At 45.8% G+C, this 22,649-nt stretch overlaps 1 protein-coding gene across 11 annotated transcripts in view; it reads right to left on the reverse strand.

The window, feature by feature from the left end:
• Positions 1-22,649, reverse strand: part of tcf7l2 (transcription factor 7 like 2) — a 110,614-nt gene that overhangs the window by 56,429 nt on the left and 31,536 nt on the right. For 6 of the 11 annotated variants that reach the window (XM_084077456.1, XM_084077457.1, XM_084077455.1 and 3 more), the window contains exons 4-5: positions 16,255-16,356; positions 8,342-8,401 (exon numbers count right to left, since the gene is read on the reverse strand). In XM_084077456.1, the coding sequence (XP_083933582.1) occupies positions 8,342-8,401; positions 16,255-16,356 (162 nt within the window). The remainder of the gene's footprint in view (positions 1-8,341; positions 8,402-16,254; positions 16,357-22,649) is intronic. The other 5 variants (XM_084077461.1, XM_084077452.1, XM_084077460.1 and 2 more) reach the window with 1 other exon arrangement.

Consider the following 22,649-nt stretch of genomic DNA (forward strand, 5'->3'; position numbering starts at 1 on the left):
GTGTGTGTGTGTGTGTGTGTGTGTGTGTGTGTGTGTGTGTGTGTGTGTGTGTGCGCACGCGCGTGAGCGTCGAGAGTGGGAGTGCCTTGTTATGGAGGAACAGATCATGTCGCAGATAAGAGGGCGACGCTGTTCAAAGGAAAAGCCAGGCCGGTAAAAACGTGCGCCGATACGACATCGTCGCCTTTACTGTCCCTTAATGAGCCTGTCTGGTGTCCGTGAAGAAGAGGGAAAAAAAATAAACCTCGGGCGCGTCTCGCTCCAATCACCGCCGCCGGGGCTTTTTATTCAAATCTCACACACAACTGTCACGCGGCGCGTCCGGACCGCACTGTTTATCTCACTCTGAGAGGATGTTAACAAGACAAATGAATGAATAAATACACAAATAATGCGTTTAGGTAATGTTAATAATGTATGAAATGGAAGCTGCTTCTTGACAGTAACTGCTGCTCTAAGGATTCTTCCCCCAACTTTTGGTGACAGGTTCTGTTTACGCACATCCCCCCCAAACCCCCCCCCCCCCCCCCACAACCCATCCCCCCACACGCTTTCCGAGCGTGGATGTCTGGCCAGAATTCTGGCGTCTCGAGAGCGCATATCGCTGATGGCAAAGATACGTTTTTTTTTTCTTCTCTTCTCCTGTGACAAATGGCCCACATTCCACAGAAACACACCGACGTTCCTCGTCAGAGCCTTTTTTTGGTCGGCAACGCTCCCCCCCCCCCCCCACCACCCCCCAGTTCCTCCTGGTGGAAAAGCTATAGAATGAAGCCCATGCAACTCCCGTGACCGGTTTGAATGGCATCCTAATAAGCCGTTCAATTAAAGGTGAGCTTCGGGAGAGGCAGGAGGGGGGAAAATATAAACAAGGCGGCGTGTGCACACCTGCGTAGGTATGCGCGAGAGAGAGCAGGCATCGCCTGCCTCCGCCGAACTGTCCCATACTGTATTTTCCACAACTATTCAAAAAAAAAATTGAGCTGGGGGGAGGTGTGGGGGGGGAGGGTCGAGGTGGAGGGGGGGAGGCACTTAAAGAAGTGGAGCAGGTAAAGTAAAATAAGTCCTGCGTCAAAGTGCCGCCCCACCCCCCCCCCGGAAACCGAGACAAAAGAAGATCCTGCAGCTTCAGACGCTGTCGGCCACGCTGAGCGGAGAGAGGTATAAAAACAAAACAAAAAACAGCAACAACACAAACATCAAAACCACCAGCAAACTAATCTAAGCAGAGTTCAGAGATGTCTTCACTGGAAGATGCTGAGAGGAACCGAATCAAATAAATTGGGGGAGGCTAGTCTCGCTCGGTTTGGCCTGACACACATCGGAGAAATTACACCTAGCCGATATGAAGTGGGGTGGGCATTGAAAACTGATTCAGAAAGCAGATATCCAGTGTTGACAACTGAACTACGCCCCCGTCCCCCCCAAAAAAACCAAGTCCCTCTCATGCTATATGGGCCAGACAACACTAAACCCAATTCAAGGCAGCTTAAGTGCTCCCTGGAAGCAGTCAGCATTCCACTGCAGCCCAACACACACACACACACACACACACACACACACACACACACACACACACACACACACACACACACACACACACACACACACACACACACACACACACACACACACACACACAGACTTTGACTGTCACAGTGCGTTCAGCCATAACAATAAATTGTTCTTTGGGGAATGTGGGCTGCACTCGACACACACCTCCCTGCATCATCTTAGCCTGGTCCCTGCATCATTCTAGCCTGGTCCCTGCATCATCTTTAGCCTGGTCCCCGCACTCCACTCCCTGCTGTATACAGCACAGGTATGTCTGTCAATCACGGTGGTAGTGGAGGTTGCATTTGGGGATGTGCCGATGTCACTGCACCATACAGTACCTATTCCAAGCTGTTAAACTCGGATCTGTCAAGACAATTATTAGATTTTTGACAGACACACACACACACACACACACACACACACACACACACACACACACACACACACACACACACACACACACACACACACACACACACACACACACACACACACACACACACACACGCGCATGCACGCACACATGCACATATATACATTAGCCATACACAAAATCCTTCAACTCTTAAAGATACAATTTGACTTTGAACCGTCCAACCTTACAATAGATCAGAATATAGAATGTCTGAAAGACTGCAGGTTATGTGGCATTTGGCATTTATTGGCACTGAACCTAACAGCACTATGATGAAGTGATAATTAAGAAATGCTCCCCCCATGTGTATGGGCAAATTATCTAGACCCATCTACATAATACAGACATTTCCAACTCATTAAAACCAATATTTCCATCTATTATTCTCCTCGCTTTGTGCTGTCTATTCAAAGACCTTGAAAATGCTGGAGTTTTGTAGGGTCCACTTCAGTTTGACCTCGACATGAGTCTGTTCTTCAGCCAAAACCAACAATTAGTATTAGAAACGTTTACAGCTAAACATCTAGAGGGAATAGCAACTTTTAGTCATGTTTCTTTTCTTCACTAAATGCTACCAATGATTTTATGGAGCTCAAGAGCAACACATGTTCAAGCACACACACTTAAACAAGCATGCGTACAGTATGATTAATGTGCAAACACACACACACACACACACACACACACACTTAGATAGCAACTAAGCACAGCCATAACACTCCAGAGCCAACGACTGCTATTGGGCAGGTGAACCCAGGGTTTCATTATCTCACTAAATCACTTCAACCCACTCTAAAAAGTTCACTTACAAACTTCCTGGAAAACTGAGCATGCGGGGAAAACAAGCGGTGTAAGGCCTTATTTATACTGTGTGGTGTGTCCTGCGCCGAAAATAGCAGATCTACAAGCTTGTGAGCTTGTAGGTCTGCTATTTGTGGATTTTTAATGGATTAAACGAAAAGTAATCAATACAATAATCGCCAAGAAAATTGCTGATAGTTGCAGCCCTAGTGCCTTTTCCTACCTCCTCCCTCTCAATGGTTCGTGGCTTTGGCTGAAACCCCTTGCAGCCCCCCCTTTACCCAAACTGCTACTGCTGTTGGGGGCGGGGGGGGAGGTCACACAGTTATTAGCCCCAACTCCCTCACTATGGCTGGGGACGCCCCTCCCTCACAAGCCCCTATCCCTCAAACCCAGTTGTGTAAAGTACCTTTACTAAAGTTCTCCTGCACCGTTTCAATTTGCTCTATGCACAGCATCCATATTGGAAAGAAATTGGGCCTCTTCCTTACTTCCTTCACAGGTGTTACCAATGATACTAATGAAGGCTCTGTTCCATTTAGCGTGGCACAGTGGTTCTCAAACCTTTTTAATTTCAAGGACCCCTATAACTCTGAGTGTGTACAAATGGAACCAAATGGACCCGTAAGGGTCCATTTGGATGGAGACCTATAATGGTCCATTTACCACCCTCAAGGAACCACGAGGGTCCCTGTACCCCACTTTAAGCCTTAATTAGTATAATCGGTAAGACCTGTGAAGGAAGTAAGGAAGAGGCCCAATTTCTTTCCAATATGGCTGCTGTGCATAGAGCCTATTTGTCCCTCCCCTCCCCTCCCCTCCTCCCCCTCCCTCCCTGTGCCCTCAGCCCAGTGCTAATTGGTAACTCTGTTGAACCGTGCCAGCTCCAACAATGAGACACCTGGAGTTCTGTCAAAACAAGTTTCGCTGTGAAACGGCCTCCGGTGCTAATACAGCAGCGTGGAGGAGAGGAGAGGAGGGCTCTGCTGTCGCTAGTAGGGGTGGTGGTGGTTCTGGTGGGTAGAGGGGGGGGGGGTAACTAAGTACGTTTACCCAACTACTGCACTTAACCCGCGAACGCATCTGTGTTATCTTTTCATTTCTTTGGCTATTCAAAAATAGCAGATATACAAGCTCATAGCACGGCACCGAGTGCCGCGCTATGAGCTTGTAGATCTGCTATTTTTCAAAAAATCTTGGAAACTGTGTGCAAATCTTTGAATATATATATATTTTTTAAAGCTAACATTTGTAAAACATTTTTGTTCCAGGGACCCCCAGAAGCAAAGATTTGAGTTACAAATGTTTGCTTAAAAATATATATATTGAAAGATTTGCACACATTTGCTAGTATATCTGCTATTTTATAATAGCCAAAGAAATCTAAAATGACAGAGATTGAATGGGTTAAGTACAAAACTATTTTGAGGTACATTTACTCAACTTGAGCATTTCCATTTTTCAATACTTTATACTACTCCACTACATCTCAAGTATTTGAAAACTTTTGTTACAAGTTTCTTTGTAGATTTAGATGGTTATTTCAAAATGTACTTGAACCAATTAAGCCATATTTAATACTTAAATTTGAAAATTGCTTTAAATAGTACATGGAGTTCTAAAATAGTTAATAAAAAGTAAATAGTAGATCTGCTATTTTCGAAATATTTTGAAATGGGACATTCTGCGTAATGAGCACTTTTACTTTGGTACTGTATAGTTTGATGCTAATACTTTTGTTAAGTTACATTTTTAATGTAGGCCTTTCACTTGTATTTCTATATTGTGGTATTGCAACTTTTACTTAAAAGGGATAGTTCACCCCCCAAAAATATTTTTTTCCATCGATTAGTCAACCCATGGAGACTTGAATTTGTGTTTTTTTTTTTAGTTTTTGTCGCATTCCTAAGCCAATAATTTGATGACCAGCGGACTGGTAGGCAGTGGTTCCGGTAGGAGACACAAAGGAGACTCTTTGTGTTTCCTACCGGAACTGCCGCCAGTCATCAAATTATTGTCTTAGGAATGCAACAAAAACACCAAAAAAAATCCATTAATTCAAGTCTCCATGGGGTGACTAATCGATAGGAGAAAAAAAAGTCATTTTGGGGGTGAACTATCCCTTTAAGAACTGTTCTTCCACCACTGGGTAGGGGTGATGGTGGGGGGGATAAAGTCAAAGAGCTTGCCGTGTCCATGGAGCTCAAACCGGTGGCCAGCGGGTAAAGCCGGCGGCTAATGTCTACCAACCAAGTCTATACTGTAGATCAGTGATGGATCTTGATCCTTCACACACTGTAAAACCCTGAGTGTTCATTTGCACAGGTCACAATGCACCGCATCACAAAGCTTTCCAAGCTTGTCGATCGATTTGTTCAGCTATTTTCTTAAGTAAAATAAATTAAAAATGTAGACATTTTGATCATTTCTTTAATGATTGCCTTTATTGACAATGCACAAAATAGGGACACCGGGATCACTGAGGATAGTACATTGCAATCAAGTTGTCAAAGTCATTACAAAACACGAATACTCCTTGTATTTATTTCGCTGTGCCCGTTTCCAAAACACATACACCCGCCGGCTGGTTTATCTGTGTTGATTTCAGGGGCGTGCCGTCGCGTATCTCAAAACTTGACTTGGCCCGCCTCTCTCTGATGGAGCTGTCAGTCAAACTCTTGGCCTTGGGGAGGACTGCGACCTGGTCGCACCTTGAACGGAGCGCAGCCTGCCAGACAGCCAACAACAACAACAGAGCTACGTACCGTACAGAGGTAGACAAAGGCGTGTTTGTGAGGCGCACTGACACACACACACGCGCACACAAACACACAGACAGACGGGCACACCCAACGCAGATCCTGGACAACCTCGCCAAACAAGTTCTAGCACAGGCGGCTTGTACAAGACGAAAAGGGGCGTGGAGGAAGTTTGAAGCAGGGAAAGAAAGCACATTTTCCCTCCGGTATAACTTGGCTCACGATCACTTTAATGCAGTGAGTGGTTCTCAAACTTTTTTTTTTAAATATTCCACATTTTTCGAGATTAAAAAAATAGCAGATCTACAAGTTCAAAAAGCACTGTGACGCGTTGCGAGCTTGTAGATTGGCTATTTTCAAACTGCCGATGTGTACAGGCGGGTTAAAGTTATTAAACGGATTCCAATACTATAGTAACTCATTTAGCTGGGGACCCCCTTGGACCCCCTACAAGCCTACAAGGACCCCTGGCGGTTCCCCAGGCCGCACTTTGAGAGCCACTGCATTAATAGCCGTTTGTTCTGAATTGTTCTCTGAATATCAGTCTCTCTATCCAAGGGCCCTCAAGTTATTCATCAGCGACACGGTTCCTACCAGGTACGCAGAACTCAACCAGCGTTTGAACCGGCAAAACATTTCAAGTAAGCATTTCACAGAGCTATATCGATGCCTCAGAAAAAAACAAGTTCTCCTCCGTGCTCGATGGTGGTAGCTTCTTGCCAGCTTCTTAGCGTTTAAACAGGTGGCAGAGCGCTACACAATCCCTCTGCGCGTCGATAAAAGCTGACTCCAGCATTCAGCTCCTTTCCATTCATTCACATCCTCTGTTCCTATAAAGACGAGAGATTCACGGTGACAGAGGAAAGTGCAGGACAACGGCAAAGCAACGGGAGGCCCTGACTTCTCCTGGCCCTTGAATTGAAGCTCTAATAACTCAGAGAGACAGAGCGAGCGAGAGAGAGAGAGAGGGACACTCTCTAGAGAGAGAGATAGAGATAGATCATTTGATAGTTAGATCAGAGAGAAAGAGAGACTGTCTATATAGAGAGCGAGAGAGAGAGAGTGAGAGAGAGCAAGAGAGGAAACAAGTTTAGTTTTTCTTTTTCTTATGTTCATCTGTTTTATCACCAAATAAATTCATTCATTCATTCATTCATTCATCTCTGAAAACACTCTCCAGCTAATGTGTATTATCAGTGCGCATTATCATCACATACATGTAGTTGCACTCACCATATTTGGTGTGCATTTATAGAGGATATGCGTGTGACATCATCATCAAACCCGGAAGTTATGCAGGAATGCCTACTGAGTAGGCAAAATTTCTGGCCTTGACAGCCCATGCATCCGAACAGAAAAGTCATATCTGATTGCATTAAACAACATTAAACAATGTTAAACTCACTTTGCATGTTGCTTTGCCACTCGATGTGCCATTCACTTTAAGCAACCGCATATCCTCTATACAAACACACATATGTTACAGCATACACATGTACCGTATATATAATATATAAACCCTTAACACACACACACACACACACACACACACACACACACACACACACACACACACACACACACACAGACACACACACACACACACACACACACACACACAATCAGCTCACTAACATCTCGCTGGCTTTGATTCAAGCCCAGATGCTAATAAAGAGAGTCCTCTTCAAAAACAGCTGCTAAACAGAAGTATACAAAAAGACAAGCGGCAGAGATTCTCCAACCCCTCCATGCCGGATGGCAGAGGCCAATTCACAATTAATACCCAAGCATGCCATCTTCAGTTCACCAGTGCTGTGACAATGGCTTCCAGCGCCAAAATAGAATATCACTGCGACGGCGGCATCAATACCTTATACAAACACTGACATCGGCCTTTTGTGGATGGGGAAATTATCATTCGGGGGCGGGTTCACACACAGCGGCGTGATGATGTGAGTGATGCAGCAGTCTGTGGTGGCCCCATGTCACAGATGTCACCGCTATCACCTTCCTGACAATGACCTTGTCACCTCTCACCACAAAACCACCCAGCACGCTCTGCTAAGTCAGTGCATTGACAAAAACAGGTACGAGCCACGGTTGTACAGGGAAGCTGTGTGAGAAATGTCTGTGTGTGTGTGTGTGTGTGTGAGCATGCTAGATTTGTTGTGCTTGATTCTTGGTTAAGTATGAATGAGGTTTAATCATCCCAAACACCCCCCCCCCCCCCCCCACCCCAGCCTGCACAGAAACACACCACTTAACCAAAATGTCTCAATTACTTAAATAAAAAAACTACAAGCTCACAACAGGCCATGAGTCAACGCCGTGTGAGATTGCAGATCTGCTATTTTTGGAAAATTCGCATTTTATTTATTATTTTCCTCAAACATTATCTAGTGGTTAATCGTGGGCCCAGCTGAAGAAAACTGCCCAAAACAGAGTCCGATGGCAGGGTGTGATTATGTCCCTATGCTCCATCTAGGAGCCTACAGGAATAAGTCAAGAAATTGGCATTGCTTAATTAATTGGCATAGATACAACAAACAGTAGCAACAAAGCAATAGCACTCAATTAGCACAAAGCATTACACAGCATGATTATCATCATCATCATCATCATCACTATGATTTAGGTTTAATTTGTTAAAATTTGTTATTTTTGTTCTGTTTTTAAAATCATCATATCCATCATCATCATAATCATCAATTCAAAGTTATTTCTATTTATTATTCTTTTTTTCATTTGTTTGTGGCATAAACCAAAACAAAATCTAACAAGATATTTTTGGAATTCAAAGGTCTCTCACCAACTGAAATTGGTGAAGGTTCAGTTCTGACTGTCCGGGGAATTCCCAGCAGAAGGGCCCCTGTAAGGCAAAGATGGATGTTCCCATGTCACACAATTATATCAGCTCTCCATCTCCATCTCTCCCTCCCACACACACACACACACACACACACACACACACACACACACACACACACACACGTTTGTATTACTATACTTGTGAGGATATCAACATTTTAGAACGGCAATACCTAAAAAAATTGCAAATCTATAAGCACACAGCTTGTAGCTGGGCTTGTAGGTCAGCTATTTTCCGGTGCATGACACTGCTGCACAACTATGTCAGACATAACTCTAACCCCTACCCCTAACCTGAATCTTTTCCTAATTGTAAATATAACTCCAAAAAAACATTTTTAACCATAAAACAACCAGGAAATGATCCTCCCGACGATAGTTTCTCAAATTCTACTATACTGGATATTTGGCCCCCACAAGCATAGTAATACAAGTACACACACACACACACACACACACACACACACACACACACACACACAAAGAGTCCCTCGCCCGCTCTCTCATACGGACACAGACAGACACACACACATACACAAAATCCTAGGCTACCAGATTTTTATGCAAAAGCAGCGTGTTCTCAGTAGAAATAATGCATCCCCCCTTGCCTTTTCATTTATTTACCCTACCACTTCCTCTCTGCTGGCTCAGCTTTCTCCAGGGTGCGTGCTCGGCCCCTATTACCACACACTTTTCACACACACACACACACACACACACACACACAGAATAGCAGAGCACCAGCTCAGTGCTGCTTACATGACTGCTGTACGTGTTGGCTGGTTGTTAAAGCCGTATTACACTTTGGTAGGACATTTCTTTCACTTGTTAGCGCACACACACCCACGCACGCATACATATACACACACACACACACCCACAGCTCATGAGCAGTCAAACTACAACATTAGCTGCCCTGCTAATCCCCCCCACCCACTGGTAATTCAACATTTTGTTTTTCCCCTTCTCAACATTGATGTTTTGCAGACGGGCAACGTTATTTGTTGAGAAGGTAATCTTGGTTTTATGGATATGATAAACGATGTACACTTCTTACGTGGAGGTTTAGGGTGAAAGTAAGAGACTAGTACTGGCTGTCTCGGACCCTGGAGTGGTCGACTATGGTAGCTGACGGATAATGAATTCCATCAGAGAAAATGCTTGAACATCTGCCATTTTTGCTACTTAAGAAAAATAAATAAATACATTAATTAATGAACAATTTTCAAAGATTTTCACAAACAGCCAAAATAGCAGATATACAAACTCTGTTCTCTCCACCACACGACACTGCTGTACGAACAAAATATAAAATACCTCTTTAGTCGTTAACACTGTCTTACCTGGTCTCATGCAGCTAAATCTGGAGTGTGAATTTAGCCTGAAAGTGTAAAAAGAACGGACCTTGCGAGTTAAATTAACACTCTGGACTTTGCTGTGTGCTAGCTGTTCAAATTGTGTCACCAGAGGTGGTGAGATTTAGAGTGTGTAAGGGTGGGGGGGGATCTCTTATCTCGTGCCCTTAAGAGCTACCTCACATTGCACGTCACTCATGAAAAAGACATCAGGAAATTAGGGGGATGAAGAAGGGAATGAGGAAGGAGAGAGAGAGAAATAAAAACAAATGTGGATAGACAGATAAAGAATTCACGTGTTGCTTCACGCTAGACGCAGCCCAGTCACACAGACACACGCACACAAAAGCCACAGGGCCTTGGGTTTTGCACGAGGCTCCATTGAGGGTTTCCACTACCTACGGTTCACTCCCATTCAAAGCTATTGTGCGGCTTTCTTTTCTACGCAAAAAAGTCACTAGGTCATATTTGTACTTGTGCTTGACCCTGGGGGCCGACTACTGTACTCCCTTTTCATAACTTCATACTTTTCATTACTTTTCATAACAGCGAAAGGCTGTGGTTGTTGGTTATACAGACGTACACGCACGCCTGCGCACACACACACACACACACAGTATCCAATCCCTGTCAAACAGCACGTCCAACATACAGTCACACATTCTGAGGGGTTGCCTAAGTTCAAGAGGGGTTATATAATGGCCAAATACCATGGCAAGGAGAAGAAAAAAACAGAGGACAATGTCCCTACAGCTATTCACTCACACTCACACTCACACACACACACACACACACACACACACACGATAAAAGCTGCTATTCACTTCTTTAACACTCAGTCAGATGATGGTGTGTGCTATGGAGTGGCTCCTTGGGGAACCTCTTCATCAATTCACTGACTGCTTAGCAGTCAGCGAATGTGTTGATGTGAGCCCTTAGTTTCGCAGTTTACCTTTATAAAGGTCGTTTTAATTCCTCCACTGACATTAGAGGGGAATGTAGGGTCACGTTATGTGAAAATGCATCCGTTCTAAAGCTACTTGAAAAACAAGTTGTTGGAACAACAAGTTGTTTTTTACATCAAACCCACATGTATTCTTAGTTATTCATTATGTTCGTTCTGCTGGCGGTATCCTTGGTTAAGGTAACACTAACCACATGAACCCTAGCATTCCTATTCTTCTTGAACCTTTAACCTTGGGGCGAACATAGCCAGTCTAAAAGCTCACAATGAATCACAAGGCCTCGCGTTGTGAGCTTGTAGATTGGCTATTTTTGGCTAAGAGGTTTGGAGTAGAGGGAAATACTAGAGGATCGAGTATAGAGCCCTGGGGGAGCCCGGTCAACTAAGTATATAGGGTTAAAGTGTATTTTTAAGTACACCTAAGAGCTAACACAGGCACTTGACCTCTTGGTGGAGGACAAGATATCGAGGTATTCTTCCACGTCCGAAAACAAACACATTCAGACATTTCACATACATGCTGCGTTATTGTTGCAGAGTCAGCCAGCCAGCCAAAATGCTGATCAGAGTCGTCTGTTGAAACAAACGGCTGCTGGACTGAGACAATGGCCGTCCGAGGCGCTCTCATTTTGTGTTGTCACAGCTCCCAACACTGAGACCGCGTCTCGACGGCCACGGGTTTTGGCCCGAGGCACGGCGGCGGTGATGTCAGCGCGACTCCCCAAGCCAGCGCTTTGTCTATCTCTTTCTCTCTCTCTCTGTCAGAGAAAGACAGGCTTCGGCTGGCTGTGGCCTCACCGGCACAAACAGGGCTCTATGTGAGTGAGGTTAGGGCTGTGAGATAAACCACATTTCACCACACTCTCCAGGAACTAAATGGAAGGGTGGTGGGGGGGTAGTGGTGGTGGAGGGGGGGGGGTCTGCTAGAAGAGTCCGGGAGATCGACTTTCAGCGCCGGCAGAAAAGCCGTGATGGGATGGGAGAGATAAGGCGCGGAGAGAGAAAGACGGCAAAGACGTCGAGGGAGCGAGAGAGACAGAACTTGATGGGAGAGATGGCTGAAGATACTGAAAGAGGGTGTCTTAAGTGAAAGTGAGAGAGAGGGAGGCTTTGTGGGGGTAAAACCTCGGGGCAGTGACTGCTCGTTAACAGCATCGGAGGTGATGTCCTCCCCAGAGCGCCGGGTTTCATTGTCCCCTCTGCACAGCCCAGGTGCACGGCCCTTTCACAAGCACAGGAAGTCCCCCCTTTCATCCCCCCAGTTCCTCTAAATGGACACAGAGGTGGCCAATGAGAATTAACGTGATCCCGGAGCTCTCTCTCTCTCTCTCTCTCTCTCTCTTTTCTCAACGCAGAGCGAGCCTCCACTCGGCCAGTCGGTCCCCTGCCCCATTGTGGGAATCCGCAGAGTCATTGTAGCGCGACCCCTCGGGGGCTAAAACGCACCACCACTGGTTCTTTTCATTTAGAATATTGAAAACACGTCACTTCTTTTCAGTTGCTCTCTTTCCAGAGTGTTTCTTTAGAGGAACAAGTGTGGCTGAATGGGGGGTGGGGGGGTTGGGGCTGTGTTGGGGGGGCTCAGGTGGGAGGTCTCGCTTGCCATAAAAAAAAAAACTGTCCAGATTCCATCACTTCCTCCACGTTAATTACCATACACTTGGAAGCAAGCGTCCTCCCTCTGTCTGTCTGCCTGCACCAAAGCTTCACTACCTCTGACACACACACAAACCCACACAGGCGCACATGCACGCACTCATGCACACACACAGTCTCAGAGTCTTGCTCTGCTCGGACAATGTCTCCATTGTTTTGTTGGCTTTCACTGACAGGAGGGGAAGGCTGGAGTGTTAACCATTTCCCTACTGTGTCTCTCTCACTGTGTATGTGTGTGTGTGTGTGTGTGTGTGTGTGTGTGTGTGTGTGTGTGTGTGTGTGTGTGTGTGTGTGTGTGTGTGTGTGTGTGTGTGTGTGTGTGTGTGTGTGTGTGTGTGTGTTATGCTCTCCGACATGTGCATGTTTCTGCCCCAGTTCCCAGCATGGCGGTGATTTAGCAAAACGTGTGTTTCAAAATCTTAGACTTGCAACACCACACGGTAAAATCCTCAAGTGTTTAATTTAACTCTGAGAGTTTACAAATGTAACCAAATGGACCCTTATGAGTCCGTTTGCACATTTTGTAAACTCCAAAGAATTACAAATGGATTATACTGTGTACATAATATTATAATCTATTGGGTAAAAAAAGAAAAACGGCTGTCAAATGACTGTAAGCTAATATAGTTTAATGTGTTTCAGCTCAATGATGTCATAGCGTTCCCAACAAAGGCCTCCTCGACTCCTGCTGGGACCAGCGTTGTATTGTAATGCGGCTGGTGACAGTTGATGAAAAGATGCACTGCCATGCACCATTATTAACGCTAGCAACACAAGCGACGTGACGGAGTACATTTACCCAACGCTGCGACAATAACAGGGACTAACAGACACCATCTGAAGTTACTGGCCCACAGCGATGATCTCTGTCAGCAGTGTGGGAGTGACTAGTTTTGCACACACACACACACACACACACACACACACACACATACACACACACACACACAATCCCATAACCCTTCTCAAATCTGTCACAGATGTGTGTAAAACTCCCCTTTTGCAGCAGCTCCGAGCAACATCCCCACTACCAAACATGATATTCGAGTCAATGGTGTCCAGTTGAAGTGACGAGCTCCGAGTTGACGAAACCTGCAACGATTTATGGTACTTCACTGAGGCTGGGGCGAGGCATGAAACAAAAGACGATAAAAAAAATATAGATTATATTTTCTCCCTGGGTCTCTCTCTCTCTCTCTCTCTCAAAAAACTACACATCAATAGGTTCATAAATAATGAATAATCTTAAACCAATGGCATAAAAGTTCAGCGGTGGTGGGGTTTTTTTCAGACTGCCCACGGGGTGGTAGTGCTCTTCAAAAGGCCTGTCACGGCCCCCCGTCGGGGGCTGCGGGGTGGACATGCCCCGAGAAAGAGCATCACGAGGTCACTTCCTCTTTTACTTGTGTGACCCCGCGGAGGTCCACCTTCAACAGAAACTGCGAGCTGTCTGCCCCTGTGTCCGTCCAAACTGCAGACTCCTCTTTTAATACCTATCTGGCTGCAGCTGCCTCCTGACTGTATATCTCTTGATCGTCCTATTGTTGCCCGGCCCGTTTAAAGGGTCACTTGAACTTCGGATCATTGTCCTTATCTAGTGGGCCCTGCCGACCGGGGGCCTTATCACTATGTGGTGCGGACTGACGCGCCATTCAGGGTGCGGTGGGGTCAAGGTAGCTGCCTCTGCGTTCCTTCTCGTTTTGGGAGCCGAAACGAAACTACCGTTTACGGTCCAATTTATTTGATAAGAGGCTCACACGTAGGCGGGGTCACCTCGGAGGAAAAGAAAAAGCTCGGCCTGATTTGAGTGGCAAGCGTGAGGGCCTGCCGCGCCCGTCGTAATCTGTCTCGTCGACCCGTTCAGCTAACCAGCATGATGCAAACCAGGGAAACATTCCATCAAACTGACTCCCTCAGTCAAAGGTGGAGGGTATGGCAGAGCTTGGGGGGTGGCGGGGGGGGGGGAACGGCGCCGGCAACACAAGCCACATATCACGTTCAATTTGATCGCCGGCATTAACAGTCGCGCACGGTACGCAACAGCGCCTCTGATCTCGCTAGCCGCGTTCCCGGATCAAACGGATCACAGGTCGTGCCGATCAATCCAAATACATAAATAAACAAACAAAACCGTTATCATAAGACGTATTACAAAAGCCCACAGAGACAATAATGCGCAGGGAAGGCGAGGTGCTACTTGAACTGCAACCGCTGCGCTTTGTGCCGGTGTTACGAAACCACCCTTTAAAAAGCAGCTAGTTAAGACAGGACGTGAAGTGCAAGAGTATTTACAGCCAACGTTGAGTCATAGCAGGATGAAAAACGTCAACTATTTACCTGCAGCCTGCGCTGCCTGCCTACGACCATCTCAATAATACCAGAGGAGAGATGGGACTTTTTTTTTTCTTCCCTTCCCTCCCCTCCTCCTCCTCAGCGCTAGTCTTAAAATAACCAAGTAAGAAGGGGCCCCCTGAACTCAGAGGTATAAAAATAACGTTGGCATCGCAGACGGACCAGAGCTGGGCTCGTTTCTGTTCAGAAGTACACTGTCACCAGCAGCTCTTTGTCTTGAAACACCAACTTTTGACAGGGTTTCTATTTCAAATAAACAGATTTGTCAACTCCTGCTATTTTAGGCTGTGCTTAAATGCGAATGGGCAAAAGTCCCAAAGAGTAAAAATTACAGTTGCAGGGTATAAGATTCAAGTGTTCAAAATGACTACCGTCTGCCGTCTTCTATACAGTGGTATGTGTACAATAAGGTCACGTACGTACAGCTACTATCTTCAGCATTGGACCGCTACCACAGGACACATCACATCAACACTGTGGACTCTATACTGGGGAACTCTCCACTCAAACAAGCAACTCTGAACAAAAAAGAAAACAACTAACAACCATGCCAATAATGGCCCGGGGCCTTTGGCGGCCACCTTACTAACTCCACTACCTCCCCACTCTCATTGATTTTCCAGCCTCGGCTAACCCTGTGACCAACATGCGCACACCTCTCCACAGCGCAACCTTTCCGCTGACCTCTTGGAAAACTTTATGCCCGTGGCACGACGATCAAGTTCACGTTCAACTGTACATGCTAGCTCTCCTAGCCTCTCAGATATTGACATGCCTGGGGTGGATGCTCTGCTACGTATATATACTATATATATAGTATGTACTCTTTATGGCCCTATGGCTGTCCAGTCTCTCTGCTACCAGAGAGCTGCTGCTGCAGCTCTTTGCATGGGAGGGTAAACACTGTTGAATCAACTCCCACGCTGCTCTCAAAGACAGCATGTTAGCGGTCCGGCCTTGAGGTCATGCTCTTAAAAAACTTGTCAATATGGGGTTGGTTCTAAATAATTATCCAGCTTGGAGCGGGGCTGGGCAGGGCCCGTCTTTTTCTCTGGACTTTAGCGTGGCCGAACCAAACAACAACCTGGGTTCACCTGCCTTAACAGCGACTCTCCGGTGCCGAACGCTCACTAGCCACACCTGTTTAAGCTTGTTGGTGCTGAATTGCCAAAAACAATCAATACAAAACTTCCAGTGCCAAAATGTGCTCGTCTACCACGGCCCTTAGGTAAAATAAAACAAAAAACAAAAACAAAAAACTGACTGCATGCGTTAGTCACTGTGATTTCGGGGTAAAAGACAAAAAAAAAAAAAGTCTACGTACTTTTCAAGTTAGTCAAAGGCATCCATTCACCAGGCTTCACAGGGGAATGAGGTTAGGACTATAGCCATAGGGTTTGTTTATTTTTTGATAGGAAGGCAGAAATGAAGCTTGGTCTTTCTGCCGTGAATGAAGGAAGGAGAGAGCGGGAGGGGGAGGGGGGGGGGGGTGAAGAGTAAGGACCGGAGAGCGGAAGGTTTACTTACAACGATGTGGGCCGGTGACGGGGACCTGGCATCTTTAAGTGCTTGTCTACTTTGGAGACCTCCTCCTTGAACATCTAGCAGGGGCCATTTCATCTGTAGGTACTGAATGGAAGAAAAAAACAAACACAATGGAAGGGGAAGAAAGAAAGAAAGAAACAAAACATGTTAACAATGCAGAAAGCAAAAAACGAAGACAAAACGTGTGTGTTGTGTTGACATTCTGGCATACTGCAAATGAGGGTTGGAAAACTCAAAAACATGGAACGGACAGAGACCCTACAGGATGGCACATGGAGTATGATTGGCTTGGCGGTATGCACCTGGGTGCACAGCGTCCTGCATTAATTTACAATTTAGGCATTTAGCAGACACTCTTAACCAGAGCGACTTACAATAATAAGCAAGGTAAACACATACAGCAAATGCAGAGAGACAGTGTAGTGCCTCACGAGTAACACAAGAACCTAGCATCAGTCTAAACAATTGCTATTAAAATAATAATATGTACATTGAAACTATATCAATAACAGTTAAACAATGAACCAAGCTCCTAAATAACCTACTATGCATTTTAACATCGTGGTCAACTAAAAAACAAGCCGTAGTAACAAAAACATAAGAACAACATGACCAAAGCGCACATACAGCACAGTACTAGCGCGTAAAGCAATGTGAGTGGGGAACATGAAGATGCTAGCACTCAAGTCAGTTGATGTCTGGTTCAAGAGTCAGGACCGTTTCAAATGTCAGGTGACTTGGGAGTGTGGTGGCGGTGTGGGTCGAGTGCGGGAAGGGGATGCAACGCTACGCAATACTGCAGTGGTTTTCAAAGTGGGGTCCGGGGACCCCCAGGTGTCCCTTCCAGGGGTCCCAGGAATGTCCCCAGCCAAATAAGGAGTATGTTAATGTCCAAAATGCAATTCACTTGAAATTATTACAACACAAAAAAATATATATGAGTGACCATTCTAACGATATGTCACCACTATGAATCTACAGTATTTTTCAAGTCCAATTTTGACATTTAGAAAACTGCATTTACTTTAAACTAAAACATCTGTTCCGGGTCTATAGGACAGATTCATTTGAAACGGGGGTCTATGGACTAATCAAAGGCAATTTGGGGGTCCGTGACATGATTGACAAAGCTTGAAAGCCTCATGCACTACTGTACACTACTGTACACTGCCTACGTGTTTTAAGATGACCTAATGCCATTAAATGTGACTGTTGTAGGGTAAGTGACTTTTATTGGTGGCAGCCTGAGAGCTCATAAAAAAAACGTTGAACTGTGGAATCTCAACACTGCTCTGTGACTCAACCTACTGACTGCTCCCATAAATGATTGACTTGGCCTTTATCGCACAGCTCACTCGCGCACACACACACACACACACACACACACACACACACACGCAGACAGAAACGGATAGGCAGACACAGTGGTCATGAGAAACATCTGTGTGTGTTTTAAGCTGGGTGGAGCGCTGATGTCATGTACTATGTGGATTGCTCTACCAAAAAAGCGATTAAAGCGCATTCCTTTGCACAGGAGTCAGTCTCATCTTCATACATATACATACACAGTCAGTCAAGTCTGGGGTGTTAACGTAACTCTGGAGGGTCAAAATGGACCCGTAAAAGGGGGCTAGGTCATGACAGAGAAGGTAGCCAGGCCCAAGACTTGAGGCGATCACATCTAAATGTGGCGCGAATCCCTCTTCCTGTATAGACAGACATCCTGGAACGATGAGGTTATATATGCCATTGTCTAAAGCACTGGTCCATAAATACAGGTGGTCCATGGGAAAACGTTTTAAGACGTTTTGAAAAATATGAATCGTACCAAAAATGTTTAACCCATTAAGACCTAAGGCCGATTCTACAAATTCCTTCCAAAATCAGTGGCTCTCTTCACTTTCAAGATTACTAAGATGGACTAATAGGTGTGTTGTTGTGAAAAAGCTTGAAATGAAACAATGATTTCTTAAGGGCTTGAGATATTTCAGTGCATGTGCCTACTACTACTACATGCTCACAACGCACTGCAGCCTGACGCGTTGTGAGCTTGTAGATCGGCTATTTTCGGTGCGTGACACCGTCAGGCAGTATAAATCCGGCTAAGATCAGTAACGTAAAAGAACGAAGAAATGAATGTGTTATTATGCCTTCTTACTGTATATAATAAATGGGGTGAGGTAGACCTTGAGGATTGTTCCAAATATGCTAGTAGCCAGAGCTAAAAAAAAAGGAAAAAAAGGTTGACAACCAATGTCTTTAAATATACAAGTTGTTGTTGCTGCCCTTTTGGCTAGGGCTAAATGCTCAGACTTAATTCTCAGCCCAGTGAGCCTTCAGTGGCAGCGTTCCGCTTATCAATGTCACGGCCACCTAGTTTGAAGGCATAGAGAGGTCACAGCCGCTCTTTGAGCTCTGTGAGGCTCGTGGCATTAGCTAGGTTACCGAGAGGTCGAGGGCCTGAAATTGTCCTCATTGCAAGGAAAGGAAATAGAACACACACACGAACACACACACACGCGCGCGCACAGTAGGATGAGAGACCTTTGGAAAACTGCTCACTGCAGTTCACTATTAATCACATAGCTCTGACCGTCTTGTCAAATAAGTTCATCTATATTTGCATGCAAAGTCAAACTTGTGGCCGCATTGGCAAACCTATTTTGAGACTGTGGACAGGAAGTCGGTAAAAAAGAAGCAAAAGGAAGTTAAATACTGCTCATTGAGAGACTGGAGGAGAGGCGTGGGAGGAACAAACAGACGGGAGGAAACGCTATCAGTGCTCAACACACAAGAGGCGTTGCGGGCAGTGGTGGAAGATATACTCAGATTGTTTACCACAATGTAGAAACACTCGGTTACAGGTAAAAGTCCTGAATTCAAAAAGTACAAAAGTATTGGCATCAATATATACTTAAAGAACAAAAAGTTAAAGTACTCATCGTGCAGAATGTCCCATTTCATTTCTCAAATTTCACAATTTTGTCAAAAAAATACTCTCCGACCGGCAATTTTTGAATAGCCAAAATATAAAATAGGGTTGAAATGGTTTAAGTTTGTTTTGTAATGATAATCTCAATGAGCAAAGAAACTAGTAGCTAATGTTTTCAAATACAACTACAATAATTGCCTATTTCAGATGTAGTGGATTAGAGGTATAAAGTAATCAAGAAATGGAAATACTCAATTAAAGCAAAGGTACCCTGAAATTGTGCTGGCGTGTACTTAGTTACTTTCCACCACGTTGTCTATTTGTATATCTTAAGACCACCACAGGAGCTGGCACTCGGTAGCCCAAAGGCCGAGGCATGAAAAATGGATGTGGTGTAAACTCCACATGAGAAAGGCTCCTCCTTTATTATGCTGCTGTATAGCAAAGCGGACCCCCTGCAAAGAAAGGTTCCGACGAGTCAACCTGGCCTTGGGAACGTGGCCTCTCTGATGCAACTGGGATATATAAAACAACTGGGAAAAAGATTCAAGCACCCCACCAAAAAACAAACCCAGATGGGTCTAAATCAGTGGTTTTCAACCCTTTTCATGTCAAGGACCCCTAAATAGATTTTCACGGCTCTAGCAGTGATTCTCAACCATTTTAATTTCAAGGATTCTAAGTTTGACATGCATTAGGGCTACGGACCCCCATTTAATAGCTTTTCTATCCCTGGGACCCTAATTTATATTGTAATATCAATGTTAATTTAACTCAAGAGTGTACAAATAGAACCAAATATTTGGATCCATTTGTACACTCTCTGAGTTACAGGCACATAAGACCCTTATGATAAGGGTCCATTTGGTTCCTAAATATCTATCATTTAGCTGGGGACCCCCTGGAACCCCCTCAAGGACCACTGGTTGAGAACCACTGGTCTAAATGATGCACCCATCCCCATCCATTGTGCTGAGTTGCGGCACAAAATCTTTCCAAATGGGGGTCAGCGGGCTAATGCATATCAATTTGGGGGTCCTTGACATAAAGATAAAAAACCGGCCTAATGGCTGCCTTTCTGCAAACAACTTGACTCCTGGTGTCCTCTGTGAAGCCTAACTAATACTCTGCATGTCATCTACAAGCTCGCTGAGCGTTGTTAGCTTGTAGATCGGTTCAAATGAATACCACGATTGTTTCAAGCTTTTGCCTTGATTGCGATTAATGAACAATCATATAAAATTATATTTTGTACACCACAATTGTACAACAAAGTATAATACAGGGTTAATTGGTTAATCAGACTAGGCCTAATCGATTTAGTCGATATATTTGTTTAGAATTTTTGTTCACGACAATTAACATATAAGAAATTAAAACAAAACATGTATTAAAGTATAATCATGCTTCTCCATTATTCGATTAACCTACAGTACATGAGCAAGATTAAGTCTGCTATTGGTTCTAAACACCGGTTTCAATATATTTGTGGTTACTTGCCCAGCCCTAGTTTGGTGTGTGTGCGTGCGTGCGTGCGTACGCATGCGTGTGTGTGTGTGTGTGTGCGTATAACGTGTCTGTGTGCGCGTGTGTGTAACAGCCCTTCCTGAGTCTAAATCAGTGGTAATTAGCGGAGAGTTCACAACGGGGTGCCCACAAGCAGCGCAGGCTGGAGGGAGTTATTGACTCGCTCCCCGGCCCTTCTCCACACTAGCACCACTCATTTACGACTGCCACAAGGCCTTTACTGCGAAAAAGACACACACACACCAGAGAAAAAAAACCTGGCTTTGTTTACGCTTGTTTGCACGTCCTGAAAGTGGGGGGAAAAAAAGAAGAGGTCGTAAAAGCACCAGTGTTGTTTTTTTTATGGACCCCCCACATAGGGTATTAATTGCTATGACGGTGAGTATTTGTGGAGAGAGGGGGGGTTAGAGAGTGACGGGGCTGCTGCTGTCATCTATGAGGTAATTCAACACGCCATCCATCCATGCCAGCGGACAGGCCACCGCTGGGTTAGGAGGTGGTGGGGTTCAAATTCAGATATCCCCCCCAGTCATGGGAAAATTCCTGCCCAATTGAAGGCTTTTTTGCACAGCCCGACGATTGTCCGAGTTGGACGCACTGTACGCAAAATGTGAATGTGCGAGAAAACACAACTGCAGCGGGGAGCCTGGAGTATGAGGGAGTGACGGGACAGTCATTCCATACAGGATTTTCTTTCCCCCCCTGAGCTTGGTTAGAGAGGAAGGTGAAAGGTGACACCCTGGAGTGTGGCACACTGTGTGTGTGTGTGTGTGTGTGTGTGTGTGTGTGTGTGTGTGTGTGTGTGTGTGTGTGTGTGTGTGTGTGTGTGTGTGTGTGTGTGTGTGTGTGTGTGTGTGTGTGTGTGTGTGTGATAGAGAGAGAGAGAGAGATGGAGGGAGGGAGGGAGGGAGAGAGAGAGATAGAGAGAGAGATGGAGGAGAGGGGGGAGAGAGATAGTGTGTGTGTGTGTGTGTGTGTGTGTGTGTGTGTGTGTGTGTGTGTGTGTGTGTGTGTGTGTGTGTGTGTGTGTGTGTGTGTGCAGGAACGCATGCCCCAACAGGCGTCTCTCCACTTTAGCGCTGCTCTTGCAAATGTTCTCACAGGCTAATCTCTCCTGCAGGTTTTACAAGCATGCCAAGGAAAACGGAGCCCTGGCGAGCCCTCCCTCCCTCCCCTCTCCACAACCCCCCCCCTCCCCTCTCCCCTCCTCAGCCTGTTTTCCTCCCCGCCTCCCTCCCAGCCGCCCCTGCTGACGGACGCGCCGCCTGGGCTCGAGTAGACCGTGACCCTTGACCCTCCTCTCTGCTTGCTCCGGCTGCTGCTCCTATGCCCCCCTCCCTCCCACACACACACACACACTGAGCCCAAAACTCTCCGTCCCGTTACGACGGGGGGCCCCCCTGGTAACTCAAGAGCTATTCCAATGTGACAAATTGCTCCGGAGTTCCAGGATAACTCTCTCTCTCTTTCCCTTCCTGCCCCCCCACACACACTCCCCTCCGCCATTCCACCCCCCAAACCGTCCTCCAGTTCACACACATACACACACGTCCCCCCCCCACCCTTCCTCTAAAGAGCCACCAAGAGGACGTGCTCCAGCTCTGGGGCTGTGCGTTACAGGCATACCCCGTCCCCTCTCTCCCCCACACCACCCAACCCTCCCTTTTCAGCCCCTCAACCGACCCTTCCCCTCTCCCGAACCCCCACACACCCACTCTGCCCCGTTGTCCCCCTCTTCCCCGGCCCCCCAGTGCCCCCTCCGTGGCTGAGCAGCCCTCACAATGGGAGCTGAATGACTCAATTGTCTCTGATGAACTAAAAGACAAGGGAGTCCTCAAAAAAACACACAGAGGGATGAACTCTCTCTCTCTCTCTCTCTTCGTCTGTCTGTCTCCGTCTCTCTCTCTCCCTCTCTCTC

This window comes from Gymnoscopelus microlampas (assembly GCF_963454915.1).
Source record: "Gymnoscopelus microlampas genome assembly, chromosome: 14".
Classification (NCBI taxonomy): Eukaryota; Metazoa; Chordata; class Actinopteri; order Myctophiformes; family Myctophidae; genus Gymnoscopelus; species Gymnoscopelus microlampas.